Source organism: Eriocheir sinensis, chromosome 10, assembly GCF_024679095.1.
Source record: "Eriocheir sinensis breed Jianghai 21 chromosome 10, ASM2467909v1, whole genome shotgun sequence".
NCBI classification, from domain to species: domain Eukaryota; kingdom Metazoa; phylum Arthropoda; class Malacostraca; order Decapoda; family Varunidae; genus Eriocheir; species Eriocheir sinensis.
The window spans coordinates 18,337,547-18,356,456 of NC_066518.1; the positions used below are offsets into that span (position 1 = coordinate 18,337,547).

An 18,910-nucleotide genomic window follows, 5' to 3' on the forward strand; every position below is an offset into this window, starting at 1 on the left:
AGAATGCAAATGACACTATAAAATGACCTGATAGTGGGGAGGGCTATGAATGTCAAACACGAACTCTTCACCTGACATTTCAAGTTTAAACTTTTTTATTTATTTATTTATTTTTTTAAATTCCTGCCCAAACTGAAGTGCGCCTTCTAAGCCCATGCGTCTTATAAGCCATCAAATACGGTAAATGCAGTACATGCTTATCCTTGAACTGTATTTTAAAGTGTTAAAAGTGTCAACAGTGTTCAACTAAATTGTTCCCACTCACCTTGTTCTGAACATTTTTGAGATCTCCACTAAACTCTATTTCGTCAAGTTTCACTTCCATGCCCCTAAGAACATCAAGGTAGTTGCATTCCTCTGGCCTCAAAAACAGGAGAGCCTGACCAGTGCATCCTTCACCCCGGCTAGTTCGTCCAACACGGTGAATATAGTCCTGAAATAGCAAAACAGTGAACACAACATTTTTATGAAAGTGTTGTCTTGGCGATACTTACAGTCTGTGTCAATTGACTTTTCGTACCGCTTTCTTCACATGTAAATACGCGTTCATTGTATACAAACCTTGTTATAACAGTTAACCCGTACAGTACCGGGCGATTTATATAATTTTTTTTTCTTTTTCTTAAAAATGTTCCATGTAACGGGAAAAGTGGAAAAAATAAGAAAAAAACATATGTCATGGACCTATTTTTCACAGAACTCCATGCAGTGTTACCACAGTGTGGCTGGTGATGGTTTGTGGAGGATTTGACTTGTGATAGAGGCCAGGTAGCCCATTTTTGTTGCACACAGGTGTAGAATACTCCAGAGAGCACCATTTCATGGGGTATAAGTGTGGGATTTTCAGAATTTTAGCTCACTCGTACACATATAATACCTTACACAAACGGCATTTTCTACAATCAAAAACTTACTTACAGGTATGTGCACTTTATTACTGCTCTATTTTCAATAAACTAAATGATAAATGAATTGGTAATTGTTTCTCAACCCTCTTATAATATAACATACTTACAATATTCACTATATTATTTAGAATTGCGTCAATATCGCATTCCACTATTTACACATGCGTCTATATCGCAGTCCATACTATACCACACTAATACTTCACGAGAGTGCGGTATTTTCTGAAGCAGGGGTCAACACACAGCCCCACATCAAACTCAGGACAGTCGAATCTCATGTCCTTTCTGCGGCGCCTCGGGTACGTACGGTGATGTTAGTTACAAAGGCAGCTCAATATAGTCTATATCCTCCTCATCAAGCACATAATCCTTGTCCGAACCAGTCTGAGAGTGCTCCCACTTCTTCTTCAGATGAGGAAACCTCAAACTCACTGTCTATCGCCATAGCCATGGCTGTGGCTAAAGGAATGGACACCCGCGACATTGTTAACACTTGATCTTGATGTCACAGGTGGCTTGGGATTCCTCCCCAGCTTGGGTAGTGTTGCCTAGAGTCCCTTGATAGAGAGAGTCCCGACAACCTAAGATTTGGACGCCCTTATTGGCCCTGTTTTCGCCGCGCTTTTCAAACGCTAGCACACACTCTCTTTTGTATTTCTGTTTCACAGCCATATGGGTTGTCCACTGAAACTGAGCATACTTGTGTCAGACCTGCACACCTTCCTCTAACAGCCAGCAGGGAGCCAGCAGCCAACGAGCTCTGGGAAAGTAAATAAAAGACAGTTTATGTCTACATCAACAGGTATCGCCAACCCACCATTACGCCCTTATACTTTACCATAATTTGGTCACCAGCCGTTGGAATGTGCCGTAAGAAGGTGACAGGAGATTATTATTAGCCTAACAATCAGCCACTGTCTCAGTATAGGCACTCAGTAACCCATGCAGCCTGTGATATAGGCGTGTCACGGCGGGCTGCTGACGACCTTGAGAGGCGGCAGCGCTCAGAGGGTACCGAAAGACTTCACACAAGTCTGGGTGCTTCTCTTTGAGTATTGCTGCTATGATGGATGGATTTAACAATACTTATCGCTGTAAAACATTATCAGCAGCAGTTGGGGAAGTCTTTCTATTACCTACATATCCCTTCATCGCCTGACCCTTGCCTGCAGGGAGGGACGCTGCCTCCTGAACGTCATGAGCCTTGATATACTTGTCATGGGCCACGTGGCTGACACACTACCCAAGCTCCATCAATGCAAAGGCACTTTGCTTCCTTTCCATTACCTGCTTGCAGTAAACTTTAGCATATGGAGAGAAAATTAGTGTAAACTAATTATCTGGGGGTGGAGGGGGCCCTGATTCCATTACTCGCCGTGCTGCTCTCTTTATTGTGTTAACAACTTAACACACACACACACACACACACACACACACACACACACACACACTATTGCTGCAATAAATGTTCTGTGCAATTCCAAGGTATTGTGAAGATAAGTCATCAATGATTATAATTCAATAACATTTAATTTAATTTAAATACTTATTGTTGATTAAAAAAATAATACAGTAAAATACTAAGGCCATGTAAACGTGTTTCATTTTGCTTGAGGGTCAAAATAGCTATAGGTTTAGAGAATACTGAAGGAAAATGAACATGTCTTCAACATATTATAATGACATTGGTACCCATGAAAATGAAGACTGCATGTGCAGCCTTATACATTAGGCTATTAAATAAAGATGCACTTATGACCCAACCTAGAGGAGTTTCTAGCTGAAGACCCTTCACGTACATGAGCAAATAGTAATCTAACCTATCACCGCTGAAATAGTAATATTTCCCCGCATTTTAAAATCTCATAAACGAGTAATAATAATGGAAACGGTTACCAGAGTGATGACTAGCAAATTCAATCTCAACAAATAATGCATTAACTTTTAGAGTGAGTTGGGTGTGATTCTAGAGTTTTACCATGATAGGTATGGCTTCTGTTCATTAAACTCTTGTAACACGTCCAGTCTATTAGACTGTGGCCTTGATGAGTGTGAAATATCCATTGTGAGTCTGTAATAACAGCTAGAGCCCTGTGGGAGAGATCACATCCAATAATTTTGGCCATAAGGGCCACAGCTTCCCTCATCAGCTTCGATGTCTGGACCTGAGGTGCACGATTGTTTCAGTCCTTGTAGCTGTGCCTCTCTCACAATGATTTCCAATTTTCCATAGACAGTACAAAGGGAGGGCAGTTATGACAGCAAGACACACAATGGCAGTGTATGTGTCGATGTCATAACCGATGGTTTCCTCCCAAGACGACTGACTGTTAGCACACCTCCGTCTGTCTTCTCAGCGGCCTTGCAGTTAAATTATACACTTTGTATCCCCTCTGTGGCATGTTCCTACAGCCGAAGGCTAGGCAGCAAGGCATTGTTACATTAAAAAGCAGCCAAATCCGCTTCCAAAATAGGTAAAATTATATTTTTATTACCTCAGTTCAAAGTCGGTGCGGTGCTCGAAGGGCCAAAAATGGTGCCCAGCAGCCTTATACACTGGGCCGCCTATGTCGGGACTCTCTATAAAGGGACTCTAGCGTTGCCAATGCTACAAACGCATTCGCGCAGTGTTGCCATTGTCTACAGCAGTCTCTGTAGCAAAAATAAACCCACTACATCCACTGTACCAGTGTCTAGCAAGCGCGACGTACATACATGTCGCCAGTATTTCTTGTGTCCATAAGCGCTGATGTGTATACGCGTCGGCAGTATTATACGGGTTAAATAAATTAATAAATAAACATTTGATTTTGCACAAAATACTCATCAATTATGTAAATAATACGTGGCTGGATTGCCCTTCCTCTCGAAAACTTCCTTTAGGCGTTTGGGAAGATTTTGCGAGGCTCTTCAGATTGTCGGGGTCAAGCGACTCCCGGGCACTGCGCAGCTCCGCCTCCAGCTTGGGCAAAGATGGCGTGTCTTTTTCTTTCAACCTGGATTTGATTATGGCCCAAAGGTTTTCGATGGGTGAAAGATCAACAGAGTTCGCTGGCCAGTCCGTGATATAATTAATACCACAGTCAGATGGCCAGTTTTTTATCAGTTTTGCCATGTGTGGTGGAGTGCCATCCTGCTGGAAAATGTCTGTGCCACTCTTCTCAAAAGATGACTCCAAGTGCTCGTTCAGAATTATGTAATAGGATTCTTTAGTCACAGTCTCATTTTGCGGTAATATCACTAAGTCACCCAAGCCATCATACCCAAAGCTGCCCCACACCATTAAATGCTGAGTGTGTCTTACAGCAGCAGCGACGCGATTCACTGCAAAGGGGTCCAAGACATGCGGCCGCCACACTGCCTGTCCTGATGTGTCACTGACACGGAATGTGGCTTCATCAGACCACAGCACCCTCTTCCATCTCTCCAAGTTCCAGTCTTTATGTTCCTTGGCGAACAACCCCCCCCTTTTCCTCTGTACGTCATTAACTATGGACTTTTTCCACGACCTCACGTTTCTGTATTCAAGGTCATCGTGCAGCAGGGGCTGAACGGTTCTTACAGACGTGCCACCAAAGAGGTTTGGATGTTGTTCCTTAAGTTTTCTTGCCGTATGAGTCAGGTTCCATTCAACCTCCCTCTTTAGCAGTTTCAAAGTCCGAGGGGCAGTGCTGCGGGGCCTGCCTCCCCCGTGTCCATGTGCCGGCACCTTCACGCCTCCGCGATCCTTGAATCTCCTCACAATGTTTTGGACGGTTCTCGGCAGCACACCAGTTTTCCGACTGATTTCACATGTTTTCAAGCCTAATTTATGGCACTCTATCACAAGCATGATATTGTAATGAGATGTGTACTTTCTAGATATAACGATAAGGAAACAATGAACACAAAATGTCTAGCGAGTACAAGCAAAAAAATAACAAAGCCCACAGTGGAAGAAAACGTTGACAGCACTCAAAACCGTTACATAAGTGACTGAGGGTGATGATACCTATCTCCCCATATGATGGAAGCACTGACATAAGTTGCCAGCTAATCAATTTCTCTCAGCCTATTTTTCATGGTCGTGAAGGAGGGTTTTTCCGATTCACGCCAATTGGAGTTTCGTACTTGCAGACGCAAAAAGTCAATTGACGCAGAATGTATGAGCAGTTTCAAGCTTTGAACTACATCCTTACTTAAAAATTATTCATATACAGATTCACAATGCTAAGTAGATGGAAACTATCCATGAACATTGGAAAATGTTGGACCAATGGAACCTTGAATTTAGAAGTCATTGCTAAGTAGATGGAAACTATCCATGAACATTGGAAAATATTGAACCAATGGAACCTTGAATTTAGAAGTCATAAGGTTAAACACAAAACAAACCTCTGGTTTATGAGGTGGATCATACTGGATAATCCACTGCACACCGGGAATGTCCCAACCCCGCTCTGCAAGCCCTGTTGTGAGAAGTATTCCTCGGGTCACCTCCACAAACTTTGAGTATGTGTTACTGCGACGAGCTTGCTTTTCTTGACCCTGAAATTTCAAGTTTTTATATACATTTGTAAAATCTGTCAAAGACCATTGAGTTCAATGTTTAAGCACAGAAAGCAGACATATTTTTTCAGTGTATGGGATACTTTATTTTTTTTCCAAAAAGGGTCTCAAAACCCTCCTATATTTTATAAAAAAATTGGTCTTCCAAAGCATACCATACCTTCTTTAACAAAAACTAACAACTAGTATGAACAACCTTCACACTTCCTCTGGCTTGCTTTTTTCTCATAAGTTATAGAAAATGAGTCAATATGGAAAATGACTATAAAATGATGTTCCTTTAGGGAGACCCTTCTTTTATAGAATACAGTCATATCTCAGTTTACGAGTTTAATTCGTTCCAGAATTGTGCTTGCACACCAAATCACTCATAAACCAAAACGAATTTACCCATATAAATCAATGTGCATCCCATTAATGCGTCCTTTATCCCCAAAACTCATTTTAAATGTTATTTTATGGAATAAAATTAATTTACCAACAAATAGCAATGATAAATAATATGAATAATACAGTCATACCTCGGTTTACAAGTTAAATTCGTTCTGGAATTTTGCTTGCAAATTAAAAAACTCGTAAATCAAAATGAATTTCCCCATTTAAATTAATGCAAATCCCACTAATGCAGGCAATATCCCCCCAAAATATTAACACAAAAATCACTTAACATGTTTTATACAAAATAAAAGTAATTTTACTAACAAATAGCAATGATAAATAATAATAATAATATAGTATAATAATATAAATATAAATAGAATAAACAATGTAGTATAATACAGAAGCCCCCTGCCGTTCATGGCCTCACTGTTCACGGATTCGCTTATACGCAGGTAGGGTATTTGCGACACCCCCCACTGAACGGGGATGAAAACTCGCGTATAGGCGGTCTGTAGCGCCCAGCTCGAACGTTGCGCAATGTGAACAAAGAAACCGTCCCTGGGGCTGGATCTTGGGCTGGATGTACAGGACTGTCTCTTTCTAAAGGAAACTTACTTATTTTTGCTTTCTAAACATCAAAATTTGATTTAAGTGTCATATTCATGCATGGAAGGCCACAGTGCTATTCGCACCATGCATTTTTCCGTGGGTCTGACGTTTGGCTGACAGGATCATGGTGGTTAAGAACCTCAGTTATCCTACGTGCACTGTAGTGAAAATTCATTAATCTGGGACACATAAAACATAATTAATAAAACTGGAATAACTTTACATCTCTTTCCCTTCCAACCGGAACATTACAGTGTTAAAGTAAGCAAAATAATCCTTAACCCATACAGTGTTTAGTACGTATATATACGTACCTCTGAGGGAAGTGTTTAGTACGTATATATATGCATGCTCTTTTGAGGGCTTATACGCCCTTTATTTTTGTTTGTGTATGTAACGTTGTTCATTTACAGCAAAGAGGGATAATTTGACAAGTCTTTGTATTTTTTAATAGATGTTAAAGGGCCTTTCTGGACATTTGTCTGCATTCTAACAAAAATCATTATACAAGAAGGTAAGTTGCTTTCTTCTAGGTAATTACTCCTTGATTATATAATCAGTAAGGCATGTGGAATTGTAAATTACAGTTCAGAGTATTCGGAAATGAAAACTGATCGTTGGAAGCTTCATAGTATTATGTTGAGCTTTGAGAACTACACACGGCCTTGAAGCGAGCGGTGTTGCCTAATGCGCATCCAACCATTTTGTTGTACTTACATTCCTGTTTATTTTTTAGGTTTTTTGTGATGTAAAGAAGTATTTATACATTACTCATGCTTTAGGGTTATGAGAAGTGTTTATAATGGAAAGAATATAGGCTCTAAAAAAATTTAAGATAAATTTCACTTTCCTAGTATGACATCATTAACTCTGAGACGGAGAAAAATAAGAGGGCAAACACTCTAGGATTCCATTCTTCACATATAAATAATATATATATTAAATGATTTGTAATTTTTTTTACATTTTAAGGGGCAAATAAAAAAAAATAAAAAGTGTGACCTGGCATGACCCCTATCTATGACAAAAGACGACACTGTACGGGTTAAGTATGATACACATTGATGCTTTTCGGGTCTTTCAAGCTTGGCAACGATGTCCCCGCACTAATAACGATATTCAGTTATAGTTATTGTTAAAACTGTTAATTAGGGATGTTTTATGCGATAGTTATGAGTCAAGAAACGGAATACATTATGTGCGCGAGTGAGTGTGTAAAGGTTCGTGGGCTCACCGTCCTCGCCGCGGCCGCCATCTTGTTTATTTTGCTCCGGCTACTGGAGCAAAACAAACAAGATGGCGGCCGCGGCGAGGATGATAAGGCCACAAACCTTTACACACTCACTCTCGCTTACTGGGCGGGTCAGGGCATTTAATAACACAACTAACCATCACATCAGACATTTAAGATCACCAGGAGAGCGGCAATAGTAGCTTAAACACAAGATATATAGGGAAAAACAGAGCCTACATTACCCCTTGCCTGGACATGAGTGTTAAATTATTACAGTCCATATTTAATTTGTGATTTATGTGTATGTAAAACTATATAACAATGCTTAGAAATGCCTTAGAAATCCATTTTTTTTATTCCCCATTTGATTATAGTCCCATCGATCGCGGATTCGCGGATCACGGGAATCCCACGGAACCAAATACCTGTGAACGGCAGGGGGCTTCTGTATCTAAATAATATAGCATAATATATAAATAATATAGTACAGGTTGAGAATCCTTTATCAGAAATTCCACAATCCGAAAACCTCCAAAATCCGAAAGTTTTTTAATGCTGACATGATATGCATCACAAATAGAAAACTCCACAAAGTGATGGGAAGTGACCAAAATGCCAGTAAGTTCCAAAACTAGAACCAATAATCCAATATTGGTACCTAAACACCAATAACAGTGCCAGAACTAGAACCAATAATCCAATATCGGTACCATCATGACATCAGTGGCTTGAATCAACATGGCAGGTGTAAAGACAGCCACAACGAAGGCGGAGAGTCTTTTATAACGTGATATCCTCGGTTCCTGATGGCGGAGGAAGCCATAACTGGCGGGCTAGCATGTGGCACACTTCGCCGTCCTTCTTGCCGCCTGTGGTGCCACGGAAGGCTGGGCAGTGGTTGGCGGGAAGATGGAGTGTACGAGGGGGGGGGTGAATTTTGACCATATGTTTTCCTTGTTTTCTGGCCTTATACATATTTCCCAAGTTTGGTTATATATATATATATATATATATATATATATATATATATATATAATATCTATATATATCTATATCTATATCTATATCTATATCTATATCTATATCTATATCTATATATATATATATATATATATATATATATATATATATATATGGTTATATAAGTTATATATCCATGTGTGCGCAGGCATGAAAGGATTGTGTGGGCTTGTGGGCGTGGGCGTAACTGCTATAATTACATCACCAGTTTTCACTTTATTTTGACTCAAATAAAAACATTCCGAAATCCGAAAAAATCCGAAATCCACAACACTTTCAATCCCAGGAATTTTGAATAAGGGATTCTCAACCTGTAATAATATAGAGCTGAAAAAACAAAGATTGCACACTAGAGCACAAATGTAAGCAGACACAAGCACATGGGTGCTACCTCTGGAGGTGTAAAATGCGGACTGAAGGTGGTGTCACACAGGGCATTTTCCTCCAACCGTTGGAGCAAGGAGAAAAAGCAGTTGCCCGTATGCCCAACCAGGAGCGGGTTCTTGGTTTGCGTAAACACTCCTGTCCTCCCATCTTTGAAGCCATGATTGTACCCACAACTGCTTCTTCCTTCCATTTAACTCTAGCAACAAGTCCGTAATTTGAGTAGCAGCACAACAAGCCACAACAGCTTTTACTTTTACAAACGGCACCATGTGGATACAGGGCGACTGGCTTGTTTACATTGTGGATACGGGCCGAACGTGGGCGTGTGTGATGCACACCCAGAAAAGTTGGAGTTGCCAGTGTCACCTACCACCAACGGTTGGAGAAAAAAGGTCCAGTGTGACACCAGCTTGAGACCACATTCCCGTTGTTTTCTGCTCTGACCGCTCTCGTCTTGCAGCAAACAAAGGGAACCCTCACTTGCGTCTTCGAGTTGTACAAACAGGATGCTCATACACCAAGGCATTTTTAGTTATTTTGCTTTGCTCATAAATCAAAACGCTCATAAACTAAGGCACTCATAAACCGAGGTATTATTGTGAAGTATAATAATATTAATATATATAACAAATAATATAGTATAATATATAGATAACATAGTAAAAATATAGTGATGGAAACACAAATATCGCACACTAGAGCACAAATGTAAGCGGACACGAGCGCGTGGGTGCTACCTCTGTGAGTGTACAACACAGACTGAAGGCGGTGTCACACTGGGCATTTTCTTCCAACCATTGGAACTAGGAGCAACAGCAGTTGCCCGTACACCCAACTGGGAGCGAGTTGTTGGGTTGGGTAAACACTCTTGTCCTTCTGTCTTTGAAGCTATGATCGTACCCACAACTGATTCTTCCTTCCATTTAACTGTAGCAACATGTCCAAAATTTGAGTAACAGCAGCACAAGCCACAACAGCCCATACTTTTGCAAACGGTGCCATGTGGATACAGGGCGACTGGTTTGGGACTTCGTTGTGTATGACACACACCCAGAAAAGCTGGAGTTGCCGGTTGCATTTACCGCCAACACGGTTGGAGGAAAAAGGTCCAGTGTGACACCAGCTTGAGTCCCCACCTCCATTGTTTTCTGCTCTGAGCGCTCTCGTCTTGCGGTGAACAAAGGAAACACAAGCTCATGTCACCGCTCATAAACCAAAGCATCTTTAGTGAAAAAAATTTGCTCGTAAAATAAGGCACTCATAAACCAAGGTATTACTGCATATGAGTATAAATTTATATGATCATAAAACTTCATACAGGCACTTAATACAAATTTAAAATAAATTAATACCTCAGTTTATGAGCGTTTTGATTTATGAGCAAAAAAATTCGCTAAAACTGCTTTGGTTCACAAGTGGTGACTTGATGTACAAGCATCCAGTTCATACAAGTCGAAGAGGTGAACGTGGGTTCCCTTTGTTCACCACAAGACGAGAGAACTCAGAGCGGGAAACAATTGGAAGCTGATGTTACACTGGGCCTTTTTCCTCCAACTAAGTTGGTGGTAGGTGCAACTGGCAACTCCAACTTTTCTGGGTTGCGTCACACAGGACCAAGGTCGGTTGCCAATATCCACAACGTAAACAAGCCAGTCGCCCTGTATTCACATGGTGCCTTTTGCAAAAGTAAGGGCTGCTGTAGCTTGTGCTGCCGTTACTCAAATTTTGGACTTGTTGTTACAATTAAATGGAAGGAAGAAGCAGTTGTAGGTACGATCATGGCTTCAAAGACAGAAGGACAAGAGTGTTTACCCAACCCAACAACTCGCTCCCAGTTAGGATTACAAGCAACCACGGCTGCTCCTAGCTCCAACGGTTGGAGGAAAACACCCAGTGTGACAATCCCTTCAGTCCCCGTTGTACATTCACAGAGGTAGTATCCGCGCGCTTGTGTCCACTTACGTTTAGCATTGCAATTTGTTAGTAAGATTACTTTTATTCTGTTTAACATGTAAAGTGATTTTTGTTAATATTTTTTGAGGAAACAGGATGCATTAATGGGTCAACAGAAAAAACACATTATGGAGCTGGGTAAATATCTATTGTACATGTGTGAGGCCAGTGATGTTATACGGAGCAGAGACACAACCAACAAATAAAGAATTGGAGAGGATGATCTGGAGCAGTGGCCACAGAATACTGAGATACATGGGGCATGTGAGATGGGAAGATTGGGTATCAGATGAGGAAGTGATGAGGTGTATCGTGGAGGACGTGTTGAGTCTGTAGAGGAGGCATAGACTGAGGCGGTATGGGCACGTAAAGAGGAGGGAGGAGGGTCAAGCACTAAGAAGAGATTCAGAGATGGAGGTAGAGGGGAGGAAACAAGATGGAAGACTGAAGAAGACCTGAGACAGTGCATGGAGGAAGACATGATAAGGATGAACATCAGGGAGGTGAGTCTACGACCGTCAATAGTAGGAGAGACTCATAGCCAGTCCAACCCCATAAGAGAAAACACGGACATTAAACAAAAAAAAGAAGAAACAAAGAAACTACCAACTCAGTACTTAGGCAAAATATCTTACCATGCAGTAGTAAACAGGAAGGTTAAATTCATTTAACACTCTGTGGTGAAACTTCACTGAATGACAGGAGTTGAAGAAAACTATAACTTTTTTCTTCTGCAGTGCCTGTAGTACTGTTACCAGCATAGATAACCTTTCCCTTGCTGGTACAAAGAGGTATTCTGAAAAATAACAATTAAATCATATCTATAAAGAGCTGTTTATTAACAGTTTATGATATAGTGTGTCTATGAAGCCCAGAACTAAATATAAATGCAAGTCTATTTTGCTAGGTATGTAATTAATTGTTATTTAATATCACTGACATGCTGAACTATTACATATAAATTTCCCTCCTGTAAGTAATATTTGTTCACTAGTTATAATGAAGCTCCAGCCCTGAATCTATACCTCACCCTTACAAGCCCCTTCCACTCACCCTCACCATTCATTAGCATTCTATCTTCACATTCACATGTTTATCAAATAGAAAAATGGATGTACTAGTACAGTAAACCCTTGATAAATTGAATTTCAATTTTGAAAAATTTAAACAATTAGAAAATTTTGAGCAGTTAGATAATTTACAGTACAAGTCAGACAATGTCTGACTTATTATGACTTGTGTCAGACACCAGTCCAGCCAAAAAAAAAAAAAAAAAAAAAAAAAAGACTGTGTCTCCCACTGGCAGACACACTGCCTCACCCACCATACACTGCCATCCCTGAGGATCCCTCCAAGTAAGTCCAAGTAAGTACCCACCAGGCAAGCCAAAAAAGACATGGAGGCAGTGTGTTGAAGAGGATTTGGCACCATTGGGAATTATAGAGGATGAGGCAATGGACAAAAGTAGTTGGAAGTACATTATCCAACCTCTCAACCCTTTCTTTGCGCATGGTGTGGACGCGACTATCCCCTCAGGCGCAGTCGGGCAGCCCAATGGGGGGTCTCTTTTAACCTCTGTATTTCAAAAACTATTCATCACAGCTAAAACCCAAAAACACCACTGAAAAGAGGAGGCCCAGATCTATAGGAGTTGGTTATGTATGCCTCTCCTGCGAACGTACGTGCACGTTCAGGGAGTGTTGAATGTGAACACTTACGTCAATGTGTGCGCAATGATCAGCCATTTTGAGGGAACTGCGGACATTTCTCCTTGAGGTTCTGGCAAGGTAAAATTGCCAACTGCAATATTTACAAATATTTGGTCAAAGAATCAGTCAGGTGATAGGTGAAGCTATGCAAAAATGCCACTATATTGGACAAGAACATCCACCAGTTACTCGTCCGTAAATTTTCCGCACTGGGCTGATATGATTTTCCACCAAATTTAGTGGAGAACCCACTGTATTGGCAATCCTATGTTGTGAGAAATATTGTTGGAACACTCTCATACGCAGGAGATTTGAGTGCGGCTGGAGCTCGCAGCGAACGTTTAGTACCACCAGCAAATACGCCTAACGCTTGCTGCGAGCGTTTAGCCATGAAAGGGTTAAGACATTATGGGAAAACCTGACCTTCAACAGACGATGATGATGATATATTCTTATTGTTCATTACCTGACTTACTCGACAAAATAACATATTAGACCATGTCATAGCGACCCAAGATAACCTAGTCAGTAATGTCACAGTAGGAGAACACCTCGGTCCTTGCGACATTACAGCTTAAACAACAGTGACTGAAAATAAAGCAAAAGTGCCCAATTTCAAAAGAGCTAATTTCGTAGAAATCCGACAAACACTAACAGAAATACAACTATCAGATGACGGCAACGTAGAGAAAGCCTGGCTAAACTTTAAAAATCACTTACTCATTCAGCAGAACACATTTGTCCCATTGTGAGAGAAGCGAAGTAACAGTAATAAAAGCCCACCTTGGTTTAATAGCGAAATTAAGCACTTAATTAAGGAGAGAAAATTGTTTTACAAGCTGAAGAAAGAACAAAGCACACCCGAAAACATAAGACTGTATCATGAAGCCAGGCAGCGAGTTAAGAGATTTGTATGTCAGGCAAAGCGTAGATATGAAGAAAATATTGCAGCCAACTGTAAAAATAATCTGAAATCCTTCTTCAGTTATATAAACAATAGGAAGGCGATCAGAAGTGGAATTGGACCTTTAACAAACAGTGACGGTGTACTAGTGACTGACAGCCAACACGTTGCAAACCTCTTAAGCAATTACTTTTCCTCAGTGTTTAATACAAGCAGTCTTCCCAACACCAGTGACGACAATGGTACTAGCCTAAATCTTGAGCATGCATTGCCTAACTTTGTAATAACTACCGATGAAGTGCTTAAAGCTCTTCAATCCCTTAAAACAAATAGAAGTCCCGGACCTGACAAAGTATATCCTATACTGCTTAACCCTTTCATTGCTAAGCGCTCGCAACGAGACTATCCCCCCAGGCACGCTCGGGCACCCCAGCGGGGGAAGGGGATCTCTTTTAACCGCTATATCTCAAAAACTATTCATCACAGCTACAAAACAAAATCACCATTGGATTTGCTGTGAGTGCGACTGGCAGCTTTTAGCACCACCAGCAAGTGACGTTAGTGCTCGCTCTTTTAGCCTCTGTATCTCAAAAACTATTCATCACAGCTAAAAAACAAAAACACCATTGGAAAGAGGAGGCCAAGATCTATACGATTCAGTAATGTAAGCCTCTCCTGTGAAAGTACAGGCACATTCAGGGGGTGTTGCCTATGAAGACATACATTTATACGTGCGCGACGGTCAGCCGTAAGGCAACTACTGTAGATCTCTTGATGATGTGGTGCTGGCAGGGCAGTATTGCCAACTGAAAAATTTACAACTATTTGGTCAAAATATCAGTCATGTGATAGGTGAAGCTATGCAAAAATGTCGCTACATTGGACAACAACATCCACCAGTTGCTTGTCCGTAGATTTTCCACGCTGGGCTCACATGATTTTCCACCAAATTTTGTGGAGAACCCACTCAATTGGCAATCCTGTGTTGTGAGAAATATTGTTGGAACACTCTCATACACGGGAGATTTGAGTGCGGCTGGAGCTCGCAGCAAGCGTTTAGCACCACCAGGAAATACGCCTAACGCTCGCTGCGAGCGTTTAGCCATGAAAGGGTTAAAGAAACAGAGTGAAATACTCTCCTCCCTCACAACCGTTTTCAATATGTCCTTGTGACAAGGCATCGTCCCTTTGGATTGGAAAAAGGCTAACGTGACACCGATTTTTAAGAAAAAAAAAAAAAAAAAAAAAAAAAAAAAAAAAACAGGTAATTACAGGCCCATTAGTCTAACTTCAGCTGTAGGTAAGATACTCAACAAGAGTACAGTTAGAGACAACCTGCAGCTCAGGCCCTAACAATTCAGATAAGATGAAGTTTACTGTTTTCTCCCTTCTCTGGGAATTGCTCAGTAAGGTTAGGAATTCCTTTGACAAGTTCTATACTTTAGGAGTTGTCTGAAAAGGTTGGAATACTTTTAATGAGTCATACTTTTCCTAGTTATGCATGTCAAATGTCATCAAAGTCAGATTATGGATAATTCACAACAAAGCAGGGTTGTTTGATTTAAATCAAGTTGATTTAAATCACTGATTTAAATTAAAATTTATATTATTAGATTTTTTTAATGTCATTGATTTAAATCTTGATCTTATTGCTGAGCAACAACATAGAATGGAGAAATAAACAAAGAAATCTCTCTCTAACTTTGATATCAATATTTTCCCTGATAGCTTCACAATTTTTACCTGAGCTGGTTAATTCATTACATATATCTTCCATCAGCCAAACCTGGCTTCTCTAGTGTTCTGGAGCTGAACAAGACACTGACTGCCTTTCTGAAGGCATTTTGCTGAGGCAGAGTGATGGTTTCAAAAGTATTTTACAACATGAAGCACATGTTATTTTATGTTGCCAATTTCCAAACCATGAGCCAGTACATTTAGAACGTGTGCAGAGCAACCATGGGTTAGCAACTTCAGTTCATTTGCTTGTTGTAACTGTTTTCTCATCTTGTTGACATTGGCTGCATTAGATGCTTAAGTCTGTCCTCATATAGCAAATTTCTCAGCCCTTAGATTTTTTTTTTATGCCTCCATGGTCTAGCGTGCCTTGCTAAAAACCCGCGCCCTGGGTTCGAATCCTGACCTGGGCAGTCAGCGTGCCGCTCACCCAGCTGTTTATCCTCTCTTTCAGGCTGATCGATAAATGGGTACCTGAGGAAACCTGGGGAAGGTAAACTGTGGTGACCCAGATGTCACGCTGACCCTGTCCTGGGGTGATGGATTCTTCCCAACAATAGCTGCGGCTGGTCAGTCTTAGGACTGGCTCAAACAGACAGCCAGATTACTTATGATGATGGAATATGATACAAAAATGTTCCAACAAGTGTTTGAAACTAATGTAGAGAATATTGAGGTTTACATTCATTTAATTATTTTCATTAATAAAAAAAAATAAAAAATAGATTTAACCCCTTCACTACGGCCGGGCCAAAACAGCGCACCACGCCGTATCCGTGATCACCGCGCGTGCCAAATTTCAAATGTCGCTATTGAATATAACAAGTTTTCAGCCATAAACTCAACATAATCATCATGTAGCTATTATATATGAAAACATGCAGAATTAAATGGTGCACATAAAGAAACTCACTACGGCCGGGCCAAAACAGCACCCCGCGCCGTATCCGGGATCACTGCGCGCGCCAAATTTCAAATGTCGCTATTGAATATGACAAGTTTTCAGCCATAAACTCAAAATAATCATCATGTATTATATATGAAAACATGCATGCACATAAAGAAACTCACTACAGCCGGGCCCAAACAGTGCCCCGCGCCATATCCAGGATCGCCGCACGCGCCAAATTTCAAATGTCGCTATTGAATATAACAAGTTTTTAGCCATAAACTCAACATAATCATCATGTATCATATATGAAAACTTGCAGAATTAAATGGTGCACATAAAGAAACATAAATTAATTGATAATTTTGGGATGTAACCATATATATAGAGATAAAATAACTTGTATATTGGCAAAAGCGAGCCAGGACGCAGTATGTGCGTCCTCGAATGTGGTACGGGGCACGCAGGGACACAGTATACGTGTCCTCATGTTGAAGGGGTTAAATATAAAAAATCTGATTTAAATAAAAAAAATCTGATGTTTTATAGTTTTTTTTAAATAAAAAAATCAACAACCCTGCAACAAAGAAAATCGGACAACCCTTGAGCCACATGGTGTTTGATTTATAAGGGGCTTATTTATATATATATATATATATATATATATATATATATATATATATATATATATATATCTATAGATATATATATATATATATATATATATATATATATATATATATAGATATATATATATATATATATATATATCCTTACTTTGCATTACTTGAGATGTAACAAAGGCAGCATCCTTTTCAGCTGAGATGAAGGAAAAATCAGTCACAAAGATTTCTTTCATCAATTCTTGACACTTTGAACTTGATGTTGCACTTACAAGAACCTTTTGAACCTGTTCTGTGAGTGCAAGAAAAAAAATTATGAGAAATCATTGCAACTTAAAAACAATTATACAAAATCTGGGTGTTACTGATACTTAAACAATAGTTGAAATCCTTTAATTATAGGGGCAGTGCTTAGCGGGCTTTCTTCTCTCTTTTTTTATTGCCCTTGAGCTAACTGTGAAAAAAAAAAAAAAAAAAAGTAGGAACCAATTTCAGTCCCATAAGAATAAACAATGTTGGCAATTATTGGTGCTTGACTTGTGAAATTATCTGCATCAGTTCAGTGGTCAAAACAAAAATATTGATCTGATTAAGCTGAATATGGACTCTCCTGACTGTAGGATCCTCAGTATCATGCACAGAATCACTGCATAATTCATATGTTGTGAGTAAAGTTTACAGCAAAAGTAAGAATGTGTGATATAGTGCCTTTGGGTAGAACAGAGACTATTCTCCTCAGCTGCTGAGTGTGTGATCCATCATCCAGGAGACGATCAGCTTCATCCAAAATAACAATTTTCAAGTTGCAAACCTTTGGGCAATTATCATCTTCATTAGTTAAGGCCTCAGCTAATCTTCCCGGAGTCCCAATCACAAGCACGCACCCTAGAATAAAGCATCAATTATATGGTAATCAAGATACATATTTTCCATGAGGAAACTAAATTATTCTGATTATAGCAGGGATGATGATATGAAAACTTCACTAAATTCACGAAAATTCTCCCTTTGTAGCAAATAAAGAGACAATGAATGAATATGACATATTCAACAATTACCCTTTTCAATGTGTGTGCACTTGACTTTGGTGCCTCCAGTCACTAAAGCACATGAAAATCCAAATGCTTCTGCTAAAGGGTTGAGGACAGTAGAAATCTGCTTTGCCAGCTCTCTTGTTGGTGATATTATTAATGCTCCAACTCCTAATAAAAAAAAAAGATACAGAGTGAGTAAATGTAAATCTAGATTCTGGCTGTAAGTTTCTGTTGAAGTGCAAAATTAATGTAACTCTCAATATCTTCATTCAGTTTTTCCTAAACACTAATGCTCTCTAAAACTGAATATGTGAGCAAGGCGAGAAGTAAGAGAGCAATGAGGGCGAGACATGTCAGAAGGTCAACCCAAAAATAATGATAGGTAGAACTATGAGCATAGGTAAAAAGATTGGACAGAGAAATAATTCATGTTCATTGGACATAATTAGAGTGGCTAACATCAATTACCAAGATACTAGTGGTTTTACAAGTCACTAAGTATGAAACAATATCTAACATACCATGTTTACTTTTGAACCCCATAGCTTTTAATCTTTCCAGAGTAGGTATTAAGAAAGCAAGGGTTTTCCCAGATCCAGTGCGTGCATGAATGTAGGTATCAACTTTGGTGAGGAGGTGTGGCACAGCGAGCAGCTGAACTGTGGTGAGGTGCCTATACCCCAATGCAGTAAGAGTGTCCACCATTATGGGGGAGCACCAGCCCTTCTCCAGTACCCACTTCAATGAGTGTTTTGTGAGAATACCGCTACCCGCCATTTCTGAAATGAAAACTGATCTAAATACTTAACACTAAGTATAGAGAGGATCTGTGTTATACAGACTTTCATAATCAGTGCTGAAACTGTTTGACAGGCCACACTAAATTCTTAAATATTACCAGTTTAGGGAAAAAAATCTATTGAATATCCTGGGAACTGGGAAGACAATAACAGGAGAAAGGAGCACTGACTGAC

General features: G+C 39.9%; 1 protein-coding gene across 5 annotated transcripts in view; it reads right to left on the minus strand.

The window, feature by feature from the left end:
• The window catches only part of LOC126996660 (probable ATP-dependent RNA helicase pitchoune), a 51,994-nt gene that overhangs the window by 9,771 nt on the left and 23,313 nt on the right, over positions 1 to 18,910 (minus strand). For 4 of the 5 annotated variants that reach the window (XM_050857360.1, XM_050857357.1, XM_050857358.1 and 1 more), the window contains exons 2-8: positions 18,458 to 18,715; positions 17,961 to 18,104; positions 17,611 to 17,787; positions 17,057 to 17,194; positions 11,676 to 11,836; positions 5,283 to 5,435; positions 266 to 433 (exon numbers count right to left, since the gene is read on the minus strand). In XM_050857360.1, coding sequence (XP_050713317.1) covers positions 266 to 433; positions 5,283 to 5,435; positions 11,676 to 11,836; positions 17,057 to 17,194; positions 17,611 to 17,787; positions 17,961 to 18,104; positions 18,458 to 18,713 — 1,197 coding nt within the window. In that variant the 5' untranslated portion in view covers positions 18,714 to 18,715. The other variant, XM_050857361.1, reaches the window with a different exon arrangement.